General features: G+C 47.3%; 10 protein-coding genes across 10 annotated transcripts, besides 3 other annotated features; 4 read left to right on the plus strand and 6 right to left on the minus strand.

Annotated features, from left to right (window-relative positions):
• Window positions 1-581: 581 nt before the first annotated feature.
• TSTA_081240 (plasma membrane protein Pth11-like, putative) lies at window positions 582-1,784 on the plus strand (the record flags this gene model as incomplete). Its single annotated transcript, XM_002477809.1, has 5 exons — window positions 582-752; window positions 798-834; window positions 889-959; window positions 1,019-1,392; window positions 1,442-1,784. The coding sequence occupies 5 exons, from the start codon at window positions 582-584 to the stop codon at window positions 1,782-1,784; spliced, it is 996 nt and encodes a 331-aa protein (XP_002477854.1).
• Window positions 1,785-1,914: 130 nt separating this feature from the next.
• Window positions 1,915-2,649, minus strand: TSTA_081250 (GNAT family acetyltransferase, putative; the record flags this gene model as incomplete). Its single annotated transcript, XM_002477810.1, has 2 exons — window positions 1,915-2,118; window positions 2,146-2,649. 2 exons carry the CDS (start codon window positions 2,647-2,649, stop codon window positions 1,915-1,917), a joined length of 708 nt encoding a protein of 235 aa, XP_002477855.1.
• A 636-nt stretch (window positions 2,650-3,285) lies between these two features.
• TSTA_081260 (phosphate:H symporter) lies at window positions 3,286-5,132 on the minus strand (the record flags this gene model as incomplete). Its single annotated transcript, XM_002477811.1, has 3 exons — window positions 3,286-4,480; window positions 4,533-4,806; window positions 4,883-5,132. The coding sequence occupies 3 exons, from the start codon at window positions 5,130-5,132 to the stop codon at window positions 3,286-3,288; spliced, it is 1,719 nt and encodes a 572-aa protein (XP_002477856.1).
• Window positions 4,845-4,878: a sequence feature (UNKNOWN FEATURE KEY polypurine).
• A 2,252-nt stretch (window positions 5,133-7,384) lies between the features above and the next one.
• TSTA_081270 (2-hydroxyacid dehydrogenase, putative) lies at window positions 7,385-8,366 on the minus strand (the record flags this gene model as incomplete). The annotated part of the gene is made up of 2 exons (XM_002477812.1): window positions 7,385-7,437; window positions 7,460-8,366. The coding sequence occupies 2 exons, from the start codon at window positions 8,364-8,366 to the stop codon at window positions 7,385-7,387; spliced, it is 960 nt and encodes a 319-aa protein (XP_002477857.1).
• An 813-nt stretch (window positions 8,367-9,179) lies between these two features.
• Window positions 9,180-10,885, minus strand: TSTA_081280 (methionine permease, putative; the record flags this gene model as incomplete). Its single annotated transcript, XM_002477813.1, has 3 exons — window positions 9,180-9,318; window positions 9,370-9,770; window positions 9,821-10,885. The coding sequence occupies 3 exons, from the start codon at window positions 10,883-10,885 to the stop codon at window positions 9,180-9,182; spliced, it is 1,605 nt and encodes a 534-aa protein (XP_002477858.1).
• An 881-nt stretch (window positions 10,886-11,766) lies between these two features.
• TSTA_081290 (pyruvate decarboxylase, putative) lies at window positions 11,767-13,455 on the minus strand (the record flags this gene model as incomplete). The annotated part of the gene is made up of 2 exons (XM_002477814.1): window positions 11,767-12,305; window positions 12,345-13,455. The coding sequence occupies 2 exons, from the start codon at window positions 13,453-13,455 to the stop codon at window positions 11,767-11,769; spliced, it is 1,650 nt and encodes a 549-aa protein (XP_002477859.1).
• A 1,890-nt stretch (window positions 13,456-15,345) lies between these two features.
• On the minus strand, window positions 15,346-20,001 carry TSTA_081300 (urea amidolyase, putative; the record flags this gene model as incomplete). Its single annotated transcript, XM_002477815.1, has 16 exons — window positions 15,346-15,587; window positions 15,644-16,047; window positions 16,107-16,536; window positions 16,615-16,771; window positions 16,825-17,161; window positions 17,243-17,398; window positions 17,458-17,712; window positions 17,769-17,802; window positions 17,855-18,076; window positions 18,137-18,155; window positions 18,220-18,515; window positions 18,574-19,002; window positions 19,063-19,354; window positions 19,409-19,682; window positions 19,754-19,873; window positions 19,931-20,001. 16 exons carry the CDS (start codon window positions 19,999-20,001, stop codon window positions 15,346-15,348), a joined length of 3,738 nt encoding a protein of 1,245 aa, XP_002477860.1.
• Window positions 20,002-20,429: 428 nt separating this feature from the next.
• On the plus strand, window positions 20,430-23,250 carry TSTA_081310 (uncharacterized protein; the record flags this gene model as incomplete). The annotated part of the gene is made up of 5 exons (XM_002477816.1): window positions 20,430-20,471; window positions 20,538-21,882; window positions 22,002-22,229; window positions 22,284-22,585; window positions 22,657-23,250. The coding sequence occupies 5 exons, from the start codon at window positions 20,430-20,432 to the stop codon at window positions 23,248-23,250; spliced, it is 2,511 nt and encodes an 836-aa protein (XP_002477861.1).
• Window positions 21,938-21,982: a sequence feature (T-rich).
• A 461-nt stretch (window positions 23,251-23,711) lies between the features above and the next one.
• Window positions 23,712-23,770: a sequence feature (GA-rich).
• A 79-nt stretch (window positions 23,771-23,849) lies between these two features.
• On the plus strand, window positions 23,850-24,761 carry TSTA_081320 (lactam utilization protein LamB; the record flags this gene model as incomplete). Its single annotated transcript, XM_002477817.1, has 3 exons — window positions 23,850-23,986; window positions 24,053-24,472; window positions 24,548-24,761. The coding sequence occupies 3 exons, from the start codon at window positions 23,850-23,852 to the stop codon at window positions 24,759-24,761; spliced, it is 771 nt and encodes a 256-aa protein (XP_002477862.1).
• Window positions 24,762-25,586: 825 nt separating this feature from the next.
• On the plus strand, window positions 25,587-27,323 carry TSTA_081330 (uncharacterized protein; the record flags this gene model as incomplete). Its single annotated transcript, XM_002477818.1, has 2 exons — window positions 25,587-27,048; window positions 27,127-27,323. 2 exons carry the CDS (start codon window positions 25,587-25,589, stop codon window positions 27,321-27,323), a joined length of 1,659 nt encoding a protein of 552 aa, XP_002477863.1.
• Window positions 27,324-27,429: the final 106 nt, after the last annotated feature.

Here is a 27,429-nt window from a genome sequence, read left to right on the forward strand (position 1 = left end):
TTAAATCAAAAAAAAAAAATCTATGATGAATAAATCAAATCATTGTCAAATACACTGGCATGATCCATCGCATCTAGCTTACAAGTAATACATGTATGGATGCGGGAAAAGGTTATTAGAACGTTGCAAATCTCTTGACTCCCAAATTCGATAACTATCCAATGGCTGAATTTATATTTAAAAGAGTATACCGTATGCTTGGTCAATTAACGGAATTCGAAGCAGTCAAATACTTGCCCCTGATATTACGGTCCCAATCTATCAACAGTAGTCTAGCTATCAAATTCATACATAATCATGCAAGCTCGACCGTTCAGATAATTCTTTGTCCTACCTACCCTTGTACGGGCCAACCCCCAGTCGCAGACAAGTGCTTAGGTAGAATTCGGACTCACATAGATACTCACTGGGGCGCACTATTTACTTTTCACTCCCTCACCCTACCTAATATATACCGTGGTAGATTGTTCGAAGACCAGAGAATGAGAGTTGGAAACTTTTTTGTATTCGACTGGGCCCTACCATTATAATTTTATATCACATAGCAATATCTTCGGTCCGCCAGGAAGGGATTTGGCAGCATGCCGCTTTTTAGTCACTATGGAGACCTTCCTGATATCTCTTACTGTCTCTCCTACCTATCTCTCTTCTTCTCCATATTCACACCGATCATCGTCATTGCGAGATTGGTCTCTCGGAAAGCCTTTGCGAGAAAGGTGGGTGTGGATGACTGGACAATTCTAGCTTCTGCCGTAAGTACTCATTCTAGCACAATCTAACCCAGACTGATGAAATAGATGTTTGCGGAAGTGGTGTCAATCCAAATGATATTCCGTATGTCATACTCAATCGGGGCAGAAGAAGGCAGGACTGATCCTCTTCCGGCAGTTTGCGAGTGGTCTTTTGGTAAACACGTCAACCAGCTTCAGGATAAATCCCAGCTTGTGAAGACCTTGAAGGTAGGAAGTATGCAGATTCAATTCGGTGTCTGCATTGATGGCTGATAAGGTCTTGATAGGTCTACTTTGTGGCTCAGATTCTGTACAAAGTCAACATTGGACTGACCAAGATCAGCATACTTCTCCTCTACCTCAGAATTTTCGTCGTACAATGGTTTCAACGGACGTGTCAAGCGTGGATCGCAATCGTCATTATATTCACAATTGGGACGGTAATTTCAAGTATCTTCCAATGTACGCCGGTGACCTTTGCCTTCGACAAGAGCGAGAAGGGAACATGCATCAACCTCACTGCATTCTGGTATGCAAACGCCGCATTTAACATCCCGAGCGACCTCGTCATAATTTTCCTCCCGATTCCGGTAATCCGTAAGCTGCAACTTCCTCCACAACAAAAATTTCTGCTCTCTGGCACCTTTGCCGTGGGAATCTTGTATGTGCCTCTTCTTTGATTTGCTTGTCTCCCTCTAATGTACCATCAGCGTCTGCATCACCTCCATCCTCCGGATTACCACCTTGGACATTGCCACCTCTCACCTCGACGTGGCATGGAACAGCATAGCTTCATCGATGTGGACTATAATCGAGTTCAACCTGGGCATTTTTTGTGCAAGTCTTCCTGCCTTTCGGTCCGCGCTGTCCAGCTTTTTCCCTGCCTTTTTTGGCCGCGTCCACTCCGCCACAGACTATGAGTCACGATCCCGCCCTCGAATCAATAAAGCTAATATGCGGGCGATTGATCAATGGAACGAGTTACATGAGTGCGATTCTCGAACCCATATTCACAGTGACCTTGTAAATGATTCAGATTCAGTTCAGAAGTAACCCAAAAACTATGAGATATCTGGTCATCATCGTCAGCCTTGACTCGACGGTTTTGAAGAGCTACTCGCATAAAAGTCTAATTGTTTGATGATATATCAAAATACATTATAATACACAGGCCAACGTACATCTATTTGCTCTCTGCTTTTAGCTTCTCCAACAAATTCTTAGCCCTCGCTTCCCTCCGATCCAAATTCTTGTGAAAAATCCCCGGAAGAATACGCTTCGAATTTGCATGGTCAGGCGCAAATTCAGGGCCCTCCCAACCATTCTTCCTGCCCAGAGCAATCGCCTCTTCCAGCAAAGCCGTGCCGAAGGTCTTGTTGCGATATCGCTGTTTAACAGTCCATGCACGAATAACCGCCTTGAATTTAGGACTTTTTTTATTCCCGCCGACAACCACCAATCTCAAAACCAATGCGCCTATAATATCATCTCCATATTTGGTCACAATGAGAATGTCTTCTTTATCTGTATTCTCATCCGCGCGTAAAAACGACCACGTTCCGGTCCGTTCGGCCAGTTCCAAATACCCATACGTAAGATACCCAACCCCGGACATCCCCGCCATCAAACAACCAGCGGTCGTAATCACAATCGTAGCAAGATCACCAATATAATGCGAAAACACAGCACACAGGGCCAAAACAGTGGCAATTGTGATTGGATGCGTGATTATTGCTCGACTCGCTTCCTGGCGCTGTTGCGCGACACTGTCGGCGATTAGGCGCAAGGCATTTACGCGGTCAATGTGGTGATCTTCGTTATTTGGGAGGGCTTGGAATGTTGCTAGGGCTGGAGGTTGTTTTTTGTCTGTCGCGGCGTCTTGCGCGGTGGTTTTTGACGTTGCGCTGACGTCCGCCATTTCTTTTAAGTAGAATATTCGAATGGAAGTTGAGGCCTAAATTGCGAGTGGAAATGATGTGTCTCTTGTCGCCTGCGAAAATGTTGTAGGGTCTTAGGCGAAGTCCCGACAGAAAGTTGAGAAGTAGAATGAGAGGGAAAAAAGAATAAGAGGAAAAAACAATAATTAAAGGCGAGGGGAGTTTCCTTTTAAATGCCCACGGGTGGCACTCTACCAGCCCAGGATTCGGCAAACCATAGAATCCCACCACGTAGGCAAATTCTTTTTCTGTCTATTCTTCCTAATTTGCAGTCTCGATAAACTATAACTGGCTGAATCTATAGAAATCAATTAGTTGCATAATTAGGGCTGGGCGCGATCGGCGTCTCGATTACAAATTAGGACACCGTCATCTGCTTCTGTCTAGACACACTTAAACTACAATGGAACAGACCAACTGAATATTTTGTATTCAATTAATTACTAACTATCGCATCACCAGGGCCAGATTTAGGGTATCTTGATTCCTGTCCCTTTCAGTCATTGCCGTCATTCATCCGGAGCGATGCAACGGTCATAAAAAGGTATGTAAAACAGTAACGAACGAAAAGAAATTAGTTTATCTAAAATGTAATGATATCTTTGAGTTGAGAGAGTTTAGTGGGAAGCGCCGTTGCCGTTGTGGCTACCAGCGAGGCCCTCTTCGGCGACCTTCTCGGCAGGAGCACCGAGAGTAGGGGTGCTGTCCCAGTAAAGATCCTCACCGGAGAGTTCCTCAAGGGTCTTGCGCTTGGTCTCGGGGATCAAGAGAGTGGTGAAGCAACCGCAGAGCATGAAGAGAGCAAAGATCTGCATGACATGCTTGAGCCAGGGGGTGTCGGAGGAACCAGCAGGGGCACCACGGTGGACAAGAGGTCCAAAGACACACTGAGCGATGATGGCACCGACCTTGCCAGAGGCGGCAGATAAACCGTGGGAGGTGGAACGGTAACGGGTGGGGAAGCATTCTCCTGGCACGATGAAGGTGGTGGCATTAGGACCGAAGTTGAAGAAGAACTGAGCCAAGACGTAGAGGGCAAGGAGACCGTTGTGGGAGTGCTTCAATGGCTCGTAAGCGAAACCGATGACAATGAAGAGGATGGTAAGCATGATGAAACCGCCGAGTTGGATAGGCTTGCGACCAATGGTGTCAACAGTCGCAACGGTAACCCAGTAACCGGGGATGGCACCGGCACAGATGAGAATCAAGTTACCGACAGCGGACCGGTAGAAAATGTGGTAGACGTTGGAACCGCCGGACCAGCCGATATTCGACAAGATGATGGAGTTGTTGAGACCAAGACCGTAGAAAGCAACATCCAAGAAGAACCAGGAACCAGCTGTTCCGAGAAGGACCTTGCCGTTCTTCCACTGGCTGTAGTGGTTGATAAAGTCGGACCAGGAAGCCTTGGGGGCAGCGAGACGCTGGCTGTCCTTTTGGAGAGCAGCAGCACGCTGGACCTCGTCGGGATGACCCTCAGAGGCTCCTGCCAAGTAAGCATTGATGTCCTGGCTGGCCTGGAGAACGTCGCGGTTGATATCAAAGGTGTATCGAGGAGTCTCAGGGATGGTCAAACGGTAGTAGAGAGCAATGCAGGCAGGGACGGCACCGAAACCAATGACAACACGCCACATCTTGTCGACGGCGAGCTGGCAAACGCCAGTGCACTTGGCGACGGTGGCGGCAGTCTCGAGGGACTCCTTGAAACCGGCAGTCACGATCAGGGCAATGATGGCACCGGTCAACTGACCAATACCCTGCATGGCAAAGACGGAACCCATCATAGCACCGCGCCATTTGGTAGTAGCGAATCTGGGGTCGTTAGCTAATTACCTTCCTTTCAACTCATTGAAAGGAGACTTACTCGGAAGTGATGATAGAGGACAGAGGGTAGTCGCCACCAATACCGATACCCATGATGACACGCCAGAAGACGAGAACTCCAACAATGGACATGCCGGGAGAATCGGAGGAGAGAGCCTGAGCGAGAGTAGCGAAGATCATGATGATGAGCTCGAGACCGTACATCTTCTTACGGCCGACGTGATCAGCCAACCAACCGAACGCGAGCTGACCGATGACAGTACCGCCCGAGGTGGAAACCTTGATAGCTGTATCGGAGTTGCTAGGGATTTTTCCTGTTTCAGTTAGCGGTTGCTTCTCACGGGATGATCGAAGAGAGGGGAAAAAAGAAAGAAAGAAAAAAAAAAGTACCTTTGTTGCTGTCGACCCAGAAGACGACACCCAACATGGCGGAAGCCATGTTGATGGCAAAGATGTCGTAGGCATCAGTGAAGAAACCAACACCAGCAACGATACAGGCACGGACATGACGCCAGCCAAACTCGGCATTATCAATCTGCTCGAGGGCCTGGCGACGGCGCTCGTTGGGATCGATGGTGGGAGAGGAGTTGGCGGAGTACGCTTCGACGACGGGGTCGTGCAATTTGCCTTGCTCAGCCATTGTGAGAGAGGATGAATCGGTCTCAGCTGGGAATTGTAGGAGCAAAGACGCAGGGCTGACTGAAAAGAGAAAGAGAAAATTCTTTTAGGGAGGAGGGAGGGTGGGAGATATAAATAGAGAGATCCGGAGGTGTGTCAGGGAATACGAACTATGCATGTGAACCCTGGTAGCGTGTCATTCGAGTGATCGAGGCGTTTTGGCCAAGACCAATTGCATCTGGGTCGTCGTCCTTGGCCAGAACGGGACGAGAAGCTTGCCGGTGCCAATTTCAGTTGGCGGAAGCTTGGTGGCAAGCGTCCCTTTTTTGAGTTTATTTTCCTGGGCATTGCCGCATTGTACGTCAACCTATTCCAGTTTCTCATACACGCTGGCTGAATCTGTTGAGATGGCAGTGTCAGTGCCATTGAGAATGAAGCTGTATTCAAGAGCAAGGATTCATACTATTCCTGCAACGTGAGCATACGACACTATTCCATTCCATGCTGGATGCATATGGAACCACCACGTGCGAGTTACCCAATGCGAATATTGTCCGATGGGTTCACTGTAACCGATGCTAATTTCCAATGAGATCGAATCAGCGACATGCCCGGAGATGTTTCTGGGTTGGACAGAGATTTCAGGCATCCCGAGTCCAATCGCGCTGCCAAGATGTATATATACATTTGATATGTTCAAAGTGTAAAGTGCGGTCCGAGAGCTCAGCTGCAGTCGGCCCAATGGCAGCCCTCCATCAACAGCACGCTCTTCCACTCCGCGTGCTGATTGACAACACGTGCATGCCAAGAGCGGAACGCCCAGCGCCGTGGCTTAGCGCCCGTTCTTGGCACGCCGCAGCCTATCAGCAATAAGAATCGCTCCACGTGTGTCGTCGTGCTGTAAAGCCTGTTCCTCTCCAGAGTTCCTGTCCACAGCACTATTTACCACACGTGCTCTCTTTACTTCTCCATCTTTTACATAAAAATCAAACATCTGAGAGTCATGCACGGTGAAAATTTTGCAAGCGATATAAGCGCGCCCACGTGGTGGAATCAGAACAGAGAGATGCAGGAACTTAGTCGGCGATTACCGAATATTTTGCTCCGTATGTTCGATATATTCAATATACTCGATACGTTCGATAAGTTCGATAAGATAAGCAGCGCCAAGACAAAGGCGGTGGCAGATCGGGAAGCCTAACCCTAAACAGATTTATGTCAGCATGACTCCTTTCTCAATCTCGACGAACTTGACCACCATCTCAGAGCAATACTCGGAATTCTTTAAGTTAAGCATACAAAGGGAAATTGTTATTTGGTGACAGATGTCTAAAAACCTAATCATAATGTCATATACTCTCGTCATTCCGGAATCGACGCAGCTCTGGTTGTCATCCTCTCCGCTCCCGCTCACAACTTCCAACATGATCATTGCAATGCAATGACCCGGTGTCTACGGATGTGTTCATGCTTTCAGAAGCAGTACCCACCATATTGCAGGAACCGCTACAATCAGTTAGGCAAGAGCCTTCGGGAGCAGGAAGCTCATTAATACTCCAGATTTACAAGGATGTGTCAGCACTGGCTGTAGATCCGTCGTAACTTCCGGGACTCCCGGAAGACGGCAAGCTCTCGGCGGGGCACGTCAAGCACCTACAGCCCTACAGCCCTACAGCCCTAATCGTAGTGTACCTGGATACGTAGCGTAGATCAGTATGAACTGCTGGCTTGGTGATACAAACTTCCATACGAGTGGAGTATGGCTTGTCTGGCTGACTTGGCTACCTTGGCCATCTTGGCCGTCAGCTATGTCGAGAGTGTAATACATTATTAGTATGGGAGAAGGTTTGTCACGCCATCGCATTATGCTTGGCTACAGTACCTAGGCGGCACGTTCTATCTGCGTATAGCGGTCACGTTTGGGACCATTTACTAGATCATTTTCATCCTGAGTGTTAAATATGATCCCGGTAAAATTACCTCTGCTTTCTGTTCTCTCAGTACAAACTCAGGTAGCAAAGAGAATATTGCAAACCTCGTAGGACACACAGTCGACTTTGATGTCGCGAGGCAATTAACAAGTTCTGTAGTCAACAATACCTAGCGCCAAACATAACTGTGTATTAAAGAACCGGAAGCCCGTCAGAATAACCCTATTACGTCCATATCTGGAGTACTGGAGATACGTACTACGGACAATACAATGAAAGAAGACAGTGAATTCTATAACATCTATGTACCTGCATATACATTCGGAGATTAAGGATGACTCTCTTATGCCCATGCAACACGCTTGCAGTGATCAAGAGAGAGGTCACTCTGATACCCTATTCCGGAGCGGCTGCTCACCCAGAAACCGTCGCAGATTATCTGCAATCAACTCAGTGGAACCCTGTGGTCGTCCACCTGCTGCATGAGGCGAGATGATCAGATTTGGCGCCTTCCACAATCGACTAGATTCTGGAAGGGGCTCTGTCTTAAAGACATCCAACGCAGCGCCTCCAATCTCCCCCTTTTCCAAAGCATCTACCAACGCATCTTCATCGATCGATACACCGCGACCAACATTTACAACCCATGCATGCTTTGGCAGCAGCTTAAGTCTCTCAGCATTAAGTGCATCGCGTGTTGACTCGGACCCTGGTAAGATCATAACAAGAGCATCTGTTTCCGGGAGTAATTCAGGAAGCTTGTCTTCGCTCAATACCTCAATGCCGGAGCGTACGCCAGCATGTCGAGCGATACCGCGTACATGAGCTCCTAGGGCAGTCAAGTAAGGAGCCAATGTCCTTGCAATATTCCCGAAACCCCAGATGAGTACGCGCGCATCTTGCAATGTGGTAAAGTCGCTCCGCGGGAACGAACCGCCGAGATGGCCAGGCCATATGCCACGATTTTGATAGTCACGCATTTCATGGAATCTTCGCGCGGCACTGAGGAGCAGACCAAGCGTATGTTCTGCAACCGGTCCATCATGAAGACCAGACCCCGTCGTGATAATGACCTTGGACGTATCAAAACCTCCCGCAAGGACGTCGTTCGGACCAGCAGCAAGTGATTGAATCCACCGAAGATTCTTCATGCGCTTAGCTGCATCTGTAAGGTTTTCCGAGGTGTTGGTCCAGGTAACCATAACTTCAGCGTCGATCAGTTCTTCTGGTATGGGGACCTTGACATCGTAAGGGTGGAGAGTGACCGCGAAGCCTTTGAGGCTCTGAATGTCGAGTTTGAGAGAGGTGGGGTATAAAAGTTTCATCTTCACGGCTATGACAAGTATCAAAAATGCAAACTATTAGAGTCTGAGATTCCAGTCTGCGTATTTAGAGTCCTTACTCCCACAATTGGCCGAGATGTTTCAAGTTTGTAGGAGATAAAAGATGAGGTTTTGCGTGGTTTTTATCTTCCCCGCATTAATGCGGAGTTTTTAAGAGGTGATTCGATTACCGGTGGCGCAATTGTTTATAGACGGAAAGAAGTCCGTGGGTCTCAATAGCCGTGATTTTTGACATTAAGGATTTGGATAGTATCTATAGATAGAAAAAGACGCTGGAAATTTGGCCATAGACTAGATATCTATAACGGGCCCTCGTTTGGTCGAGCGGCCTATTTTCCAGCTCCTATTTTCAAGGGTTTCCCAGGTTGGTCACGGTAGTGTCGGCAGAAATGCCGAATGGGAATTTCACCAACAGGAAATATATGGTACTTCTGAAACTCCCTCCCTATAAGGCTGATGATGATCAAACATAACAAATGTCCGCCATTCATCTACCTAAGCAATGCGGTAGGATCTACCCTAGAATGCAAAAGACGTTCCTGATCGATATTGTCGTTAGGGTAAGACAGACTACCTACGTAGGTAGGTAAGGCCATCAAGCAATATATAAGAAAGACCTCCAGGGCTATCTGTTTTATCATAGAACATAAGATCCAACTAAAGACAGATATAACCCATAAACGCTTCTTGTAACCCCATAAGCATAATGATCGCCAAACCCATGTATCTTTCAGTGATTACTAGAACAATCCGCAAATGCATGTCAGTATTGATATCAGCATGTAATAAAATTTGTCACATCTTGGACTTGTGCACGAGTTTTGTGATACTTGTTCCGTCGTCGAGGACTTCGGTCTCCTCTTCTAGTGTATAGTTTCCAAGCCTAGGAAGTAGGACTGTCCAAATATACCAATACCCGACGCCAAACAGGATACTAGAAAAATCAGCCTCGTATTTATTGTCACAGTTTTCGACTCAAACTTACATGCCAACGCCAACAATTGCATACGTCGCGTAAAAAAAGTCGACATCACCCTTCCAGTCGGGAGGCGGAAAGAATGGCGCAGCAAGCAACGCTATGCTTGTAACTATTCGCAGCCATACAGCAGGAAGCCATGCCTTGAAGGGTCGCTTCAAATCCGGTCTTCTGCGACGAAGAAGTAAAAGTCCCGCTGCAACGGCAAGACCGAATATCTGGCCGGGATATCCTTCAACATCTAGAATAAAGTTGTATACTGCTCCTTGTGAAGGAAGCACAATGACTAATAAAGATGGGATGTAGTGTATAATCAATCCCCAAAATGGAGAGTCGAAGGGTTTGGAGCTGGAGATTGTTCTTGCAAAGGGTAGAAATCCCTGCCGGGCGACTTCTTGATTGACTCGTGCCTAACCAACTGTTAAATGGATATCCATTATCAATTGAGAATAAAGCATACCAATGCAAATGTCACGACCATCACATTAGCAGCGGCTGAGACTGCAATCATCAAAGGCAAGAATGTTCTTCCCCACCTAGGTCCAAACGCTCGTTCGAAGAAAAGAGCTGCGACCAATTCACCACTCTCCTTGATTTCTTCAAGTGGCACAACTGTAAAGTAGGCCACGTTCGCTAACCCGTACAAAAGGCAGGATGTGACCAGTGCTGCTAGAGTGACACTGCGTAGTGTCCGTACTGGATTCTTGACCTCGTTCATGACGTTGTTCGCGTTGTTCAAGCCAGCATAAGAATAAAATACTTTGAATAATGAAGTCGAGATCGTATTCCAACTCCAATCGGAATCTGCCCACAAGTCCTTCCATATGTCACCTTCCCCCCTCGCCGTTACGCCTGTTAAGTCGCCGGGTTGACGGAACAGAATCACGTAGAGTCCACTAAGCGCCATGAAAAATACAAGAAAGATCTTGACCCATCCCAGCGCGTTTTGTATAGCGATGCCAGTCCTCATGAAGCAGCCATGAATGATAGTAACACTTGTCAGCCATCCAACTGCGAGAATCTTATTCTGAAGGTCGCTCGGCTCGATATTGAATGCGAAATAGGTGTATTTGGAAAAGATGATACAGTTACTCGCCGTAAACCCTAACAAAACCGCCTGCACAGCTACCAAAGTTGATGCCAGGAATCTCGGATAGCGATATGTGAACTCCAGGTATACTTTATCGCCTCCAGAACGAGGCAGCATACACCCATATTCGAGCGATACAGCCAATCCACAAGCCGAGAGAATCGTTCCTACCACCCAAAGGGATAAGGCCAGCCCTATACTGCCGACGGATTTGACTATTGCGCCCGGTGTTGCGAAAATGCCGCTACCAATCACGCGAGATATTACCAGGATATATGCGCTGGACCAGGAGATATTTCTTCCGTACGTCGCGGTTTCGGGAAGAGTATCGTGTTCGACGGAGCGGTCCGGGTGGCCGGGGGAGATAATATCGGCTGAAGCTGTCGACGAGGGTGAAAGCAGAGGGGTGGTTTCTAATGATTCAATGTTCGGCATCTTTTCTTTCGTCCAGAGACGCTCAAGATATTGAAATTGAATATTCTATTTCCGAATAACTGACAAAAGCATTTTCATGCCATCAAAGTAATATTCCCCGTTGATGAACACATTCCTGAGTCATCAAGAATAAACCAGGGAATGGAAAAAGCGCTGATTATTCCATTCATCCAGGAAGTCATGGTAAAATGGAGATACATTGCATTGTTTTATATAGTTTGAAAAGAATTGCTTTTGTTATCAGCTCTCGCACGCCATTTTCTCGACGGGTGATGCGAAACTCCCTGTGACACTTGATTAATAATTGGCAACTCTAGATCTGTGATTGTCCTTGCATGGTATTGTTGTTGTTATGGGATTCAATTTGCTGGATGATATCACGAAATTCATGATTATTTTTACTCAAGAGGAACGAGGATATGCCGTTAGGTAGTTACTGTATGTAAAGGCGGATATGGCAGCAGGGTGATTATTGGCCCGAATAGGATCGGCCTAGCACTGTTAGATTGTCTGCTAATCAATGCTATTTATCAAGTGAGACAGCTTCAGTGCGCGTCATTTATGCAAGAATGGGCTCTACTGAGGACAAAGTCACATTCTCATCTACAATGTTACTATCGTTTTGATCCTCGACACCGTCAAACGAGGGCTCGATAAAAGAAGAGGGGGATAATTGACATGAGGAGATATTTCTCTATTTATTTATGATTTTATTTGACCAGCATACTGTCCTAGGGCGGTTGAGCCACATTATGTCTACTAAGGCCAGTTGAGGGTTGCTTAGGGTGCATATTAGGGTAGCCCGGGAGAAACGATTGTTGGTAATACTACATATTTGTATATCATGGGTTCAATATATATTGCAGTCAAATCATACATGCCTAGTCGCCATTCGCAATCCGAGCCTGCATCAGTGGTAATAAAGCTCCTCGCACATCATCCCTTTCCATAAACACCTCGACTACCCTAACACCACTGCCCCCTTGTACGTTTTCGCTTTTCACTACCTCTTCTAGATCTCCCCAGTTTCTAATCACAAAGTTATTGTGTTTGGCGTGGTTTTCGTCCGCTCCGAAGAAACTTGTTGCTTGAGTATGCCTCCACAACGCAACATCGTTGTATTTTTGGTTTCTCCCGTGAATTGCACGCTCAATAGTATACCCACCATTGTTAATAACAAAGATGATGATATTCAACTTTTCCCGAATCATAGTGCTGATCTCCTGCACTGACATTTGCAAACTTCCATCTCCAATGAAAAGAAACGCCCGTGTTTTGTCGTCCTTCGTTCGATCTCGCTGTGCTAATGTAGCTCCCAACGTGGCCGGAAGCATATATCCGATTGACAACCAGGTGATCGCGTTGAAAAGACGGGTGTTTTTGGGAAGTGAGAAAGTTTGGCTCCCGTATGAAGAGGTACCTGTTTCTGCGAGAATCAAATCGCCTTCTTTGAACAGACGATTAGCCTTCTGCCAGAAGTGTTTTTGTGTAATGCAGCCAGATGGATCTAGAGCTTTCTCCGTTATAACCGGCCTAGGAGGGCCGACAGCCCCAGGGATATGTGACCCATCTAGACTGTCGATCAGTCGCTGAAGAGACTTGTTGGAAATGTCTCGGTAAGTAATGTCGCCTATTTGAATGGTGTTTATCGAAAAGGTGACTGAAACAGCTGGATTGGGAAGGGTTGTGAATATCGAAGTATTGGTATCGCTATAGTGAGGTCCCAGGATTATAATTAAATCAGCCTTATCATGGTACTGTTTCCACACTGCGTCACCGAATGGACCAGTGTACATGCCGTAGACATTCGGAAGCTGTTCATTAATCAAAGCCCTACCGAATGCGGTGGTCCACGTCGGCCAACCTGTCATTCTGACCAATGCTTCGGCTTCGGCCGTGATACCCATGGCTCTAGTGTCTCCGTCAACAATGATCAATGGCTGCTTGGCGTTGTATATTTTTTTGAGAACTTGTTGCAGAGCAGCCTTTTCAGATTCGCTCTGGTGTGCAGATTCGAGCTTGATCGCAGTCTCAAGGTTCTTGGCTTCGACAAAAACATCGGGCATATCATCCGGTACCTCCAGGTAGACAGGTCGGCTATGCACCATCGCTTGTTTCAGCACCCAGTCAATCTGGTCAGGTATGAGTCGTGGGTCTGTCAAATTCGCCTGCGCAACTGTCACATGTGCGGCCATGTTTGCGAAATGCCGATAGTCGCCATCTCCGAGGGTGTGATGCACAAGAACTCGCCCTTCTTGTTTCGGTCGTGGCGGTGTTCCCACAATATGAACAATCGGCGCCTTTTCAGTGAACGCACCGGCAATTCCATTAATCGCCGAGAGCTCTCCAACACCAAAGGTAGTAACTAAAGCCGAAAGACCCTTGATGCGAGCATATCCATCTGCAGCATAGGCAGCATTCAGCTCATTGCAGTTGCCTGACCAGTGTAGACCTGCAGGTTCCACGTAGTCCAGTAAACGGAGGTTATAATCGCCTGGTACACCGAAGACGGAGTCAACGCCCAGTTGACGAAGGCGGGTGAAGAGGTAGTCTGCTATCTTGATCGCCATTTTCAGATAGCGCAGCCTTATCAAAATCTAGTGAATGCAGGACGCGTGTGTTTATAAGTATCTGAAATAGATCTAATAAACAGGGGCTGCTCGGTATTTATACGAACTGATAAGAGAAGCAAGCGGGGAGATGTGAGGGGATGTGGAACCTTCTCTGCAAGCCGACAATAGCCGTAATCTACCTACCGGATTTCCTTTGACCCTTTTCGGCTTTCCCATTCCGTTTTAGTGCTCACCCCTCGCCGCTTTTACTCACTGAGTAGAACTGAGCGCGCAACTGAGCGTGGTGACCAGATCAGCGAGCTTCACATACTATATATGTATGCTAGGAAACTGTAAAGATCATATGACCTTCGGGCCTATATTTATCCGTACGGGATAGAACACCTCACTCCTTTGATAGTTTCTTAGAGAGAGAGAGAATACGAACGTTGAGAACGCTCCATCGAGAATCCATCTATCCCCAAAGGGGAACGTACAACTGACATCTTTACTACTGCTCATAATCATCGGCAACAAGATCTTCCTCGAGAATCTTAACAGAAACATGCTCAGTGAGCTGAAGCTGAGCACTCTAGCTCACTCACTGAGCCGATGCTCGAGCTAGTTTGACCCCCCCCGCCATGGTGACCTCGCTTCTAAAAAGTCTATACCTTTCAACTGGATTAACCAGCGCCAATGAACGTTCCCTTCGAAGACGTATTTTACCCGCAACTAAACGCTACACTAACAACATGCTTCGTCTTACGATGATGTATCTGTGACGGCTCAATTCGGTGTTTATTCCGGCAGCTAAGCTAAATAACTAGACATGAGGAAGAAAAGGGGAAAAGGATAAGGGTGCCCTGAAGCTATCCACTAGATATCTAGTGGTTAGAATGCTGTTGGATTGTACGTAACAATCTCAAGTGGTAACTATATCTCAAAGTATCAAATTACGTATGCAAGAAGTATGGAATCCTTGATCCTTGTTGTCCTTGTTCTTTTTTCTAAGTACAGTAAAGGTGGAAGATATCTTTTACCCCCTATTCGGTGGATCAGTGTGTGGCTCGCTCTTATTGGCTGACAAATATCATCTGTCTGATTGGCTGGATCAGCTTAGCTAATCCAACAAATGCTTTATCCCAATTATGTTTAGCGTACCGACTAGTCGCTTAGATATAGGGGCTACTCCTTGGTGCTTCCATGTCTCAACGGTTGGATATTATGCTTAGAGGAAGTAATTGTAGTATCAAATTTATAGGATGATTGATGGGATACCGAAATATCGAGACCTAAGGTACGACGGCAGACTCGAGTAGATCTTAGGAACAACTTGGCCATCTGGGAGTGTGTCTGATGTCGTTCTCAGTACGATATCAAAGCCATGCGATATGGATACAGGTCCTTTGTCGCGTTCAGTATGATATTGTAATCGTCTGCTGTATCATGGAACTCTCACCCTAGCAGCTACTCTTACATTTGTGCTAGTCCGATCATATCTCTCAAACCTTGCCAGTGTGAAGGTGCCATGCCATTGCTATGCCTAATCCATTGCTATGTCTAATCTATGTGCTATTCGACGAGAATACAAGATATGAAGAAGGAAAAACAAAGGTCGTTGACGGATGTCAAAACGGAAGGAAGGAGCCCTGAAAGAGGAAACGTGGTGCTGCCGTACGTACTACGTGATGATTAACAGTTCCTCCGTGCTCCGTACTGGACTGAACTTAGCGCAACAATTCTGCCGAATTGACGTCTTTCCAACTGCTGAGGTCTTTGTAAAAGAGTAACTATAGTTACATGGTTTGAGGGCAACGCCAATTGCGTATGATAATAAAATCCAAGTCTGTAATTGATACATCCCAAGAAAATCATTTGCAAACCAATTTCTTCAAGAATCGTTTCATCTCATAGCTCCCTCACGAACATCAACGTATCTCCAGCCTTTACGGTGTCTCCAGGCTGAACAAGGACCTTGATGACCTTGAGCTGTGTATCCGCCGCTTCCTTTTTGTAGGAGACTGATATTTCCATCTTCATTGCCTCAAGAATGACTGCAACCTGATTTGCGCTGAGAAGTTGCCCTTCATTAACATTGACTTTCCATACATTCGCATCAAGAGGTGAGTCGAGAGTCAAATTATTGGGATCTACTATCTGTTAGTCATACAATACATAGTCCATGTAAGGGTAAACAAAGACGTACCTTGCTTCAATATTTCAAGTTCATCAGCTGGAGTAGTATTCTTGGATTTCTCAGCCATCCAACGCTCCATGGAGGCCTTTTCTAGGGCCAGCATTTCCGCCTGGGCCGCTAGTTGCCGACTTTTGAAGAGAGAAACCTCCTCTCGCGTCTCTAAAAGTAACTTGTTGTGTGCGCCCATATCAAAGACGTCTTCTTCAATCTTGAACTCATAACGTCCAGACCGGAAAAGCGCCATGTCCCGCTCGAATTCTTGCTTGTCAACGCGATAAAAGGTTACTTGATCAAAATCTCGGAAGAGTCCCGGCTGGCCCGACGCAAATCCAGGCTTTATACCCAGTTGGTCAAAGCAGGGGATAGTTTGACCCGTAAGTTGGTAGCCTCCTGGAGAATCCACTGGATAAATACTGTTAAGAAGCGTTAGCTGCGACGAACGTCATTGCTAGGGAGGGTCAGAAGGACTTACTTCATACATGAACCACCCCAGCTCACGCTTCCCTCGGGTGTGTATACTCGACTGGGGTTTTGCTTGGGACACGTCAATCGGTATCGAGGATCAATTGGAAGGCAGATGGTATCAGCACAGAAAAACCCTACGCAAATGACCATGAACTCCGTAGTTAGGAAGACCCTAACGAGTTCGTCATAGGTAATTCCATTTATCTTGGCTACAAAATCCATGTTATCCGGTAGGAATGGAGCATATGGCCGTTGGGTTTCCATGTAGCGCTGGATCGCCTCTTGCTGTGCCGGGCTCTCAAAGCAGATGGGGAGGCGGAATCGCCTGCTAGGAACCTTGGAGCTGCTGAGATCGCCTATCTCGCTCTGTGAAGATATCAAAAGATCCATCAACTTTTTACGTGGAAGCTTCAAGCCATCATAATGGACCAACAGTGCTGTAATGGAGTAATGTTAATATGGTTTTTAAGAATTCGAATAAAGCAGGAGGGGAAACAAAAGGGGGCAAAACTCACAGTTGCAGCATCCAATCGTCTTGTAGATACCGTTCTTAAATATCTGGTCAACTTCGCACGACTTTCGAAGCACTTTTTCCAAGCTCGTCACCCGGCAACGATTGTTGAGGTCGAAACCCCCATCGCCGTACTCGACTAGAAGAAAATCGTCACCACCCTGTGATAATTCATTAGATACTGGACAACCGAGAAAATCTAATGGCAAGTTACCTGTCTGAATGTTATCTTAAGATTCGATCCCTCTAGAACTTTCTCATAAATAACGGCCTTCCCGAAATTACCAGAGACTGTTGATTCTAACAAAGATCGGCCATCAACTGGTTCAATTTCGTCTATTTGGCGCTTTCCTACAACAAAGGAGGCAACATCATCCAGGAATTTCTCGAGTTGGGCTGCAATCCAAAGTGCGTCTTCCAAGGATATTCTCCGATATTGAATCGTATCACCCGATTTCACTTGCCCCAGGCGCCAGAGGCTTCCTTTGACTATTGTAGTCGAGGAAAGAAACCCTCCAAGATCAGGGGCATCAACGGGGAAGATGCAGGGACTAGGTGAACACGCCAGTCAATGCTCATAGTCCCTATAATACGAAGAAGATAAAAAAGAGGTAGGTGAACGAAGAACTAACCTCTCCCCCGTCCAATTCAAAGTACCCAATGGATATCCATATTCGATGACATTGCTGGGATGTTGCCCGCCCTCGCCGCCATCTTTCCTAGCCCATTTCGTAGGCGCAGGGCCGATCAGACGAATACCACCACGAGTGGCGTTGTGTGAAACTTTCCTATATTTGCCAGTCAGCTTTCATTTCTACTTCATTTGATCATATCAAGATGTCAATACCAGATGGTATTATAAATCATCTCTATATCCTCTGCCCCCATGTAACCCTCATCGTACGGTCCCACCATGGCGTAGATGTCCCAATGGTTTGTGTATTTCGGACGTAGGCTTTGAGGGAGTGAAACAACAGAGGCTGACTCATTGAAGTCATCAACTTTTTGTACAGTCAGGAGATCACCGGGGGCAAGAGCTCGACCCTGGTAACCACCAATCCCAAGAAGGGGCGTAGTAGACTTGGAGCCAAAGTACTGGGCACTAGAATCCTGTTAACCTCACACTGGAAAAGAAAGAAAAAGGGGAAGTAAACTCACATAGCAGGGAAACCACCAAATACGGCAAGATATGCTTCGATCAGGTTAGAAAAAATATTTCGAATTGATCTGTAGGGCAAACACACCTCTGCAACCTCCAGTCTCTAGCAATTTTCCGATAGACAAGACTTGGCCATGTTTGATGTATAACCGCGTCCACATGGGGACATCAACACCGTCAAGAGTCAATGTTATCGGAGCGCCACACACCGAAACAACTGCAGGAGCCAAAAATCGTAGCTCTGGGCCTCTCAGAGTAATTTCCAACCCTTCTGTATTACGGGGATTTCCCACCAGAAGATTTCCGACTACCACTCGGTTAGATGCAACCACTCTCTAAAATCTTATGTCATTGAAGGGGGGCATACCCTGGAATGCAAGAGGGTCCTGTTTGTCCAATATTAGTCTGGATGTATGCAATGAATTGTCTTGAGTAGAAGAATTAACTCACCATTGGGCCCGCATGGGGAATTCCTTGCCCTGCGTTGGGGCGACCTGGGAAGTCCTGAAGTGTGGTGTAGACGCCCGGTGAAATAACATCAATGGCAGTAGGACTATATTCAAAATTTTCCAGGAAATTCGTCAGGGTGTGTCCACTTTTGAAGCCGGCGGATTGTACAATGGCGTGTAAGAAGTCGAGGTTCGTTGGGGGACCACAGATTATGGATTGCGAAAGAACGCAACCAAACTTTTCAATCGCTTCATTACGTCCAGAAGCATGTACCATCACCTTGGCAATCATGGGATCTACAAAGAATATAAGCCAATGTCCCAAATGAAGACTGTTCCTAGGAGTGTCGCCCACCGTAGAAAGTTGAAATTCTGGCCCCAGTGCCTACCCAAGTGTCGATACGAGTCCCTTCCAGTTCCGCCCATTGAATATACTGCAGGAAGCCGGGGGACGGTGTGTAATTGCGGGCTGGGTTTTCTGCGTAAACACGTACTTCGATAGCAACTCCTACTGGTAGCTCGGGCTGCTGAGATTTTAAATATTTTCCATCAATACCTCCCTGCCCAGCAAGCTCTCGGTCAGCTTGTTCCAACATGAGTTTTACCAGGTCAACTCCATAGCAGAGTTCCGTGATGCCATGTTCGACTTGCAGGCGGGTGTTCATCTCTAGGAAGAAGAAATCCCCAGATACATCGTCCACAAGGTATTCGACGGTGCCCGCAGATGCATACTTGACCGATTCCGCGAGGGCCACAGCCGCAGAGGTCAATCTCCTGCGTAGATCTACCCTATTAGTCAGACATTATAGTAACTAACTATAATTCAACCGATTCTCGGACATACCTGGATTCTTATCGACAAAAGGACTGGGGCACTCTTCTACTACTTTTTGATGGCGACGTTGGATTGAGCACTCACGCTCTCCGAAGTGAATAGCGTTTCCAAGACCGTTGCCAAATACCTGCACCTCAATATGGTGGCTCTTCGCGTAGTATCGTTCTAGAAACACTCCGGCATTTTTGAACAACGCTGCTCCCCGAGAACGGACCTGAGCTAATGCATCTCGGACCTCGCTGGGCGAGTTGCATATAACCAGACCCATTCCACCGCCTCCGCCGGTGGCTTTTAGCATTACCTATAGTGCCAGGATTATTGGTTAAAATTCGCATAAAAGAAAGCCAAGGCCTACCGGGTATCCCAATTCATCTGCAGCACTGACTGCGTCATCCTCCGTAGCAAGCAGCCCTCCTGTGCCTGGAACAATAGGCACGCCTGCTTCTATAGCCATTTCGCGCGCTCGATGCTTCAATCCGAATGCCTCGATTGCATCGTGTTTTGGGCCTACGAACACCATGCCTGCGCTGGCTACGGCATGGGCGAAGTTGGCGTTTTCTGACAGGAATCCATATCCAGGAATAATGGCGTCGACATTCCGCGAACGAGCAATTTCTATGATAGCGTCTCTATATGTTTAACACAGTCAGTCCCATACTACAGTGGCCATTGATGGGACAAAGAGAAAACCTAGACTAACCCGTCGGTATATGCGGTGGCATCTTCGCCCGGCAGCAAGACTGCCTCGTCTGCGACTGACACATGTCGCGAAGTCGAATCCGCTTTTGTATATATTGCGATTGTGCGCACCCCAAGCTCCCTATGAATCATGCATGTCAGTCTACAGCTCGCCACTGAAGGACAGACGCCTGCGTACCTTGCAGTTTTAGAGATTCGGACGGCAATCTCACCACGGTTCGCAATCAGCAGCGTTTGCAGCTTCTCCATGGCAAATTATCTGCTCATCAAAGTGTGCGTGACGTGATCACAATGTCGTGAACATTTCAAGATGAGTCGAGAGAATACTTTACTTATCTTCATCCCCTCAATCGCCCTTTCCAAGCTGGTCATAGTTGTCTTCTGCACCTTCCTCTTGTGGATATCGTGGATATCCTGCATCCGATTGGCTGGAAATCACCGGATCGCACCAACGGAGAAGGCCCTCTCTCGATAAGCGCCGTCGACCAATCACAACGTCCTCGGTTCGCAATCAACTACTTCCCCTCACTCAGCCAGTTCCGAACACTGTACCCAGTGACTTCGCAATTACTGTTGTGTTGATCGGACGACGAATGGCGCATGACGCATGCACACTCCTGCATAGATACTCATGAAGAGACTACCACTACTCGTCAACAATCGGTTTCAATCGGATCATGGCAACCACTCAGCGTCGCGAGCATAAGCGAGTGTATCAGGTTCGTTACTATCGACACTCAATCTATAAATCGCGATCATCTAGAGACTGACCTTCTGCCATAAAGGCGTGCGAGCCTTGCCGCGAGAGAAAGGTGCGCTGCGAGCTAGGCGCTGTGGACCAGCCTTGTAAGCCACCATGTGCACGTTGTCGTCGGGAGTCGAGAGAATGCGTGTTCGCAGCCTCCAGGATTAGGGATGTAGCAGAGTCAAAGGCAAGGCATCGACTCTCGTCCAGCACTCGTCATCTCAAACGACACTCCTCTTCGCCTATAGTCGTAGATAGAGCTTCGGCGCCCACAGGCGTCTATTCATCACCAGCGTCACCGAATCCCCGCCCTATCATCAGCAATGCCACACCGACATCTCGAGAACAGCGCCAGCAACAAAGTCATTTACTACCGCCGAATGGTCGCGCCACCGCTGTCTTGCTCAGGGGCCATCCCCGTACATATCACGACGCGTTGACTGTCTTGTCTGAAGCATGCGACAATGCCGAGCGTCGCAGGGACTTCCCTGCGCATTTGAATACGGCCGTGCACTCCCAAAGTTCACCCTCTGATACCGGCAATGCATCGGCCGGGCACGCTTCCAACACCTTCAGTCCAGGTACTCGCGAGGCTCTACGAGCATGGTCTGGTTTAAGATTTGTCCGAGGTGGATTGTTCACTCCAGAGGAGGCGCTCAATATGGTTGACCACTTTTACAAGTTTCATGCGCCCTTCTCACCAGTGGCTCCAGAGTGTTTTCGTGCCCATGCGCAACACCCGACACTAATCGAAGAGGAGCCGATTCTCACCATCACCATCCTGATGATTGGTTCCCGATACAAAAAGTGGACGGGGCTAGCTGCGGCATCACGTTCATTTCTCATCCACGATCGGCTCTGGAGGTACCTTCAGGGTATGATCACTCGCCTGTTCTGGTGTGAAGATATATTCGTCGGGGAATTCGCTTCGCTAACGGATCCCTTCAATGGCTCGGACAATGCATCCTTCCCAACGCGTTCTAACATTTGGTCGAATGGATTTCGCACAATTGGAACATGTGAAGCCCTATTGCTTCTCTTGGATTGGCACCCACAAGGACTTCATTTTCCACCACCAGACGAAGATACCACGTCAACTATTGTTCGCGAACCGAAGAGACGACGTCTTGCTGCCGAACATAAGCGACATCGCGGGCCAGGTTCGGGACATGACTGGCTGGCACGATCGGATCGACTATGCCGTTCCATGCTGTCGACGGCTTCAATGCTCGCTACCGAGATGGGGGTGTTTGACGAGGAAGAGCTGGTTTCTGAAAGCGAAAACAACCCACAGAGTATGCGAGATATGGCTTCCCATCAGCAGAGATTCTGTCGAGTGCGGTATTTAATTTGGGTATATGCCACGCAACAACCCGGTAGACCAGGTATGTCCAATCCTCTTATGTGCTATACTAGTCAACCAACTATTATTTTCCATTTTTTTAATTTTTATTTTTATTTTATTATTTATTTATTTTTTTTTTTGGTTTCTAATCATTAATAGGATGGAGAATCTTAACTCCCGAGCCATCTCTTTTATTTCCGTCAACAGATGATGATACAATAAAATGTTGGGCTCGGGTAGCCACCATCATGAAGTATGCGAATGAGCTACTCTTCTCGTCACAAAAACATACAAATGAGATCATTCGAAATGGAGAATATATAAAATTTCTTCAGACCCTGCAACCGCTTCTTCAGGAAACTATCCTTGAATTCGATCAGTCCAAATGTGAGTCAGTGGGTTGCAAGCGAGAGCACCATCAGAACTAACAACAATAAAAAGTAACGAAACAAATGCGATCGATCTTGACTATTGAATACGCTCATGTCCAGTTATGCATTTTAAGCGTTGCGCTGCAAGCTGTCATAGAACGACGCTACTACTGTGACGACACAGCCAAGGAACCGCAGCCCATTCCTACTCACGTCTTGAAACAAGAGGAGGGCTATTTAAACGAGACCGTCAAGTGTGCACAAACTATTCTACTCACAGTTTTGGATGACTTCGTACCAGATGGCAGCTTGAGATACTTGCCTGTCCGCTCATACTCTCGGTTACTAGGTGCTGCATTATTCCTCCTCAAGGTATGTCAAGTTATTTAGCCTCTTATAGCTTTTGTTCCCTAAAATCTTGCTTTGGCTAATTTCATCCCCAGTGTTGTGCCGCTCGGATCAAGGAGGTAGACACACGAGTATCCCTTTCCCTTATAAAACAACTCGTGGCAGGTCTACGGTCTATTTACGTTGACGACACACATCTGAGCCCCCGCTGGGGAGATCTCCTCGACCAACTCTCGCGCCGCGTCGAAGCGCATGCCACGGTAGCGAAGAATTGCCCACAACCGGCGAATACCCTTATTCCATCAGATCCAACCATACTCGGAAATACTGCAAGCGGGTTGCATACTCCGATGTCCACAGTGTTAGGCCCCCCGTCACAGCCTATGCTTCTCACGCCCAGCGAAGCTGATGGATCATGTATTCGGACTCACGTGGAGTCCCATAGTAACAATAATAATAGTCTACAAGATTTTGATCCTTGGGCTTTCAGTGGCAATGAGGAAGGGTCCAATTTCGAAGCCTTCTCGATGTGGTGGGATAGCCATATTCCTCAATCGATAGCTACTAATTACACATCTTCCCACCGGGCCCCTTGGACAGCTGATGGCAATGAACAGCTATTTGGCCATACTGCCGATGGAGGAGGAATAGTAGGGAGCGCACCGGGGTTTCCGGCATATTTGTATTAAGCTACTTAACGAAAAAGGTGTTGAACCTGACGAGATTACAGCGTTATGGTGTCAAAGAAATAAATATCCAGTAGATATCTATCTAGTAACTTTTTGAAAGCCATTCTGATTAGGCTTCTACTGGTAATGTCACAGCATTCACATAGCACATGCAGTACAAAGTCTCTGTACGCAAGAGCAAATCAAACAGGATGATCATATGAAGATTAGAGAGACCAGACAGTGGCAACACGGAGTTCGTGCGAGTACAATAGTTTAAAGCCAAGTTGACTATTGTTTCGGATTGAATACCAAGAAAACTTTGATAAGAACGTCGGAACGGAAATGGGGACCGTGTCCTCAGGCATCCGATTGGCCGATGTGAGCTGCTGTACTTTCACATAACGGGTTACGAAGACACATGTCAATGATTGGTGGGGAAGGTTTTATCCAAATTGGCTCCATGCTTGTATTCCTGTTTAAAAAAGAGAAAGAAAGAGAAAGAGAGGGGAAAAAAAGGAAGAGAGAGAAGAACAAGGAATAGCAACCACAACAACCATTCTAAGCATAACAACCATCTACTATCTATACAACCGAGAGAAATTTGAAACGAAAGCAAAATGGCAGGCCCGATCAGACACAAGGCCCTCATTAATGTCGACATGGGCGAAGGATATGGGAATTGGGCTATTGGTCCAGACGATGATTTGCTTCCCTTTATCGATCATGCCAATATCGCGTGTGGTTTTCATGCATCGTGCGTGATCTCTCTATCTCCGTGATATGCAACGAGATGACATGCTAACAACAGACTGGTTTATAGTGATCCTCTAATCATGATGGAAACAGTCCGTAACTGCATTAAACACGGTGTCAAAATCGGCGCGCATCCCGGTCTCCCCGATCTACAAGGCTTCGGACGACGAGAAATGAAGCTCAGTGCCGACGAGCTCACCGCTATAACCGTCTACCAGGTTGGCGCGTTGAAGGGGTTCTTGGACCGAGAGGGAGTGGCTTTGCATCACGTCAAGCCACACGGCATGCTGTATGGGATGTGCTGCAGAGACTACGAAACCGCCAAGGCCGTCTTCCTAGGCATTCCAAAGGGCGTGCCGGTGTTTGGCCTGGCTGGTACATACATGGAACAGGCTGCCAAAGACTTGGGGATTGAGTTTATTGCTGAGTTTTATGCCGACGTCAAGTACGACGCGGATGGCAAGGTAGTGGTAGAACGGAAGAAAGGGTGAGTCTTATCTTCATTTTTGGCCTTCTTCACTTTGCAGTGTTGCTTATGTTTATATTTTTTGTCCTCTTGCAGTGGCTGGAAGACAGAAGATGTCCACACTCGGGTCACGCAACAGTTGGAAACATGTACTGCGCCGGCAATTGACGGTTCAACGTGTTCGTTTCCCATTAATGACTACCGCGTTTCGATATGCTGCCACTCAGACGTGCCTGGCTGCCTAAATGTTGTCAAGACAACCCGCGAAGCCGTTGATGCTTTCAATAAGAAGTATTTTCCTGACCCGTAGACTACCTATGATTTACCAGTCGAAGAAAATGGGATTTGTAATTAAAACCAATGGCTTTTATTGTCATATACTAGGTATTTAGCTAATCATATGTATATATATCATTGATACCTAGTAAAATGTGATGATATTCGAAATGTGATACCATTCTATTCCACTTTATCAAGAGGCAACATTGCGAGTGGCAACGACGCTGAACTAAGATTTTGATATCGTACCTAAGCTTAGCTTACGTTTAGGTCAATTATCAAAAACTCGCTTTATCTTTACTATAAAAAAAGGCCTCATTTCACGCCGGCTCATTTACCTAGGGAGTTGCTTATCAAACCAGAGACTTTCCGGCTTGACTTCTAATCAGTAATGCAGCGTTGTGGTTGGCTGGTCTCCGCAGAGCCCTATTTATGGATCCGTGGATATCCGAACATCCAATCGGATTGCGCCAGCCCAAGAAACTTCAAAATCATGGAGATCCGATTGGCCACGAGCGCCGCGCTGTTCTTATTCCCCTTGGACGCGAGCTACCCCAAGCAGAGACAGCAAGAAGATAAACTTATCCATAGCGTTTTCTTCTTATCTAGGCTTTAGCTATGTCAGGCTATCGCACGGATGGGCAGGACAATTGGTGATATAAGAACGGTTGTACAGCATGGGCATCTTGAGTCTTGGGCTGTCGGACGCAGCCTTTTACCAATTATTCTTTCTTTGCAACCCTATCTCTTATATCAAGTTATATGCCATCCTGCCTAGGTAGGTAGTTCAAAGTCCCTCTACACGTACTGCACCTTGAACAGAAAACATCCTTTCCGCTATCTAGGCAAAGGAAGAATGGTCCACGCTATGACACACGCGACTTTCCCTATCCCCGGAACGGTTCAGCAGGTGGACGTTAATCACAACCTGCGCGTGCGCCATGGCGAGGGTCAAAAAGATATCGTTTTGATTCCCCAGCCCAGCTCGCACCCAGACGACCCCCTCAACTGGTCGTTCAAGCGCAAGACGCTGAATAGTTTCTGCCAAATGGCCTGGTGTTTCTTTGCTGCAGCTCTGATTAGCGGTCTCTCTCCAGCCTACCTGCTAATTTCGAAAGACACGGGCATCTCCGTCGCTGACCTCAGCACTGGGAATGGCATTATGTATCTCTTCATGGGTTGGGGTACACTGATCACCCAGAACCTAGCACAGAACTGGGGTCGTCGTCCCGTGCTTATCATTGGCATGTTGGGTGCCTCGTTGCTGACAATCTGGTCGGCCTATGTCAAGAGTGTGGGCGAATGGTACGCAAACCGAGTCTTGATAGGCATCTTCATGTCGCCACAAGAGGCTTTGATTGAACTCTGCATTTCTGATGTTCAGTTCACTCACGATCGGGGGTTCCACATGGGCATATATAACTGGACTCTGTGGTGCGGTGCATTCTTGGCTCCCATTGCCGGTGGCTTCGTTGCCGACAATTTGGGTTGGAGATGGATCCAGTACATTCTTGCTATCATCTGTGTTTGCGTGGCAATCTTCATCTTCTTTGTCTTCGAGGAAACCATGTTCTTTCGCAAAGCCAACCTCAACCAGGAAGATTTCATTCCCATCACAGAATCACCCCCATCTTCATCCGTCGACGCAGAAAAGGGAATGACCGATGTAGAAAAGGGATTAAACAACCCTAAAGTCGAAGTCGACATCTCCAGCACTCCCGCCTCATCTGGAACGTTATCCGCGAAGACCTATGCGCAGAAACTCAAGCTATGGGGTCTTCGCAGCCCAGAACAACCTTATACATTCTTACGCTCGATCTACCTGTCGTTCCGCTTGCTGCTGTTCCCTACCCATATCTTCTCCGGTTTGCTTGTTGGTTGTATCTTGGCCTGGTATAACGTGTTGGGTGGCTCCCTGGCCGAGGTCCTTGGTGGAGCGCCTTACAACTTTACCACCGACCAGATTGGTCTTACCTACTTTGCAAGCGTCATCGGTGTATCCGTTGGCTGCTACTGCAGTGGTTGGCTGAGCGACATCCTAGCTATCAGACTTGCTCGCCGACGCCAAGGTATCAAGGAGCCCGAGGATCGTCTGTGGATGGCAGTTATTGCCGTTGTTGCCCATCCCTTGGGCTGCCTTCTGTACGGTGTCGGTGCAAGCCACCATATTCATTGGATCGGCGTCGTCATCGGTGTAGCTTTCTTATGTCTTACCCTGCCCATGGGTTCCGGTTTGGCCATCACGTACATTATCGACAGTCAGAAGGAGCTTGCTGGTGAATCCATCGTGACCATCATCTTGATTCGTAACACTATTGGTAAGGCGCCCCTTTCCACCGCCCCTTTTTTCTTTTTTCTTTAGCCTTCTTGCAGAGCCTCTCGCTGACAGTTTCCAGGTTTTGCATTTGCCTACGCTGTGAATCCAATGATAGACAACATCGGTCTACAGAACACTTTCATCCTCATCGCTGTGCTCGGTGTGTTATTTTGGTGTGGGTGCTTCCTGTGGATTGGCGTCGGAAAGTCGGCTCGAAAATTGATTGCAGAGCCCTACTGGACAATTGTCAGGAAGCATGGCCTGGCGGCTCACTAGATGTTGTTGGGCACTGTGTAGATGTATATAGAGCGGAATACCTAGGTACGTACAGGGTATACGGGACGAACATATCAGATAATCATGATGGATATAAATGACTGGA

The sequence above is a fragment of the Talaromyces stipitatus genome, genomic scaffold (genome assembly GCF_000003125.1).
Source record: "Talaromyces stipitatus ATCC 10500 scf_1105507295527 genomic scaffold, whole genome shotgun sequence".
In the NCBI taxonomy this organism is placed as follows: Eukaryota; Fungi; Ascomycota; class Eurotiomycetes; order Eurotiales; family Trichocomaceae; genus Talaromyces; species Talaromyces stipitatus.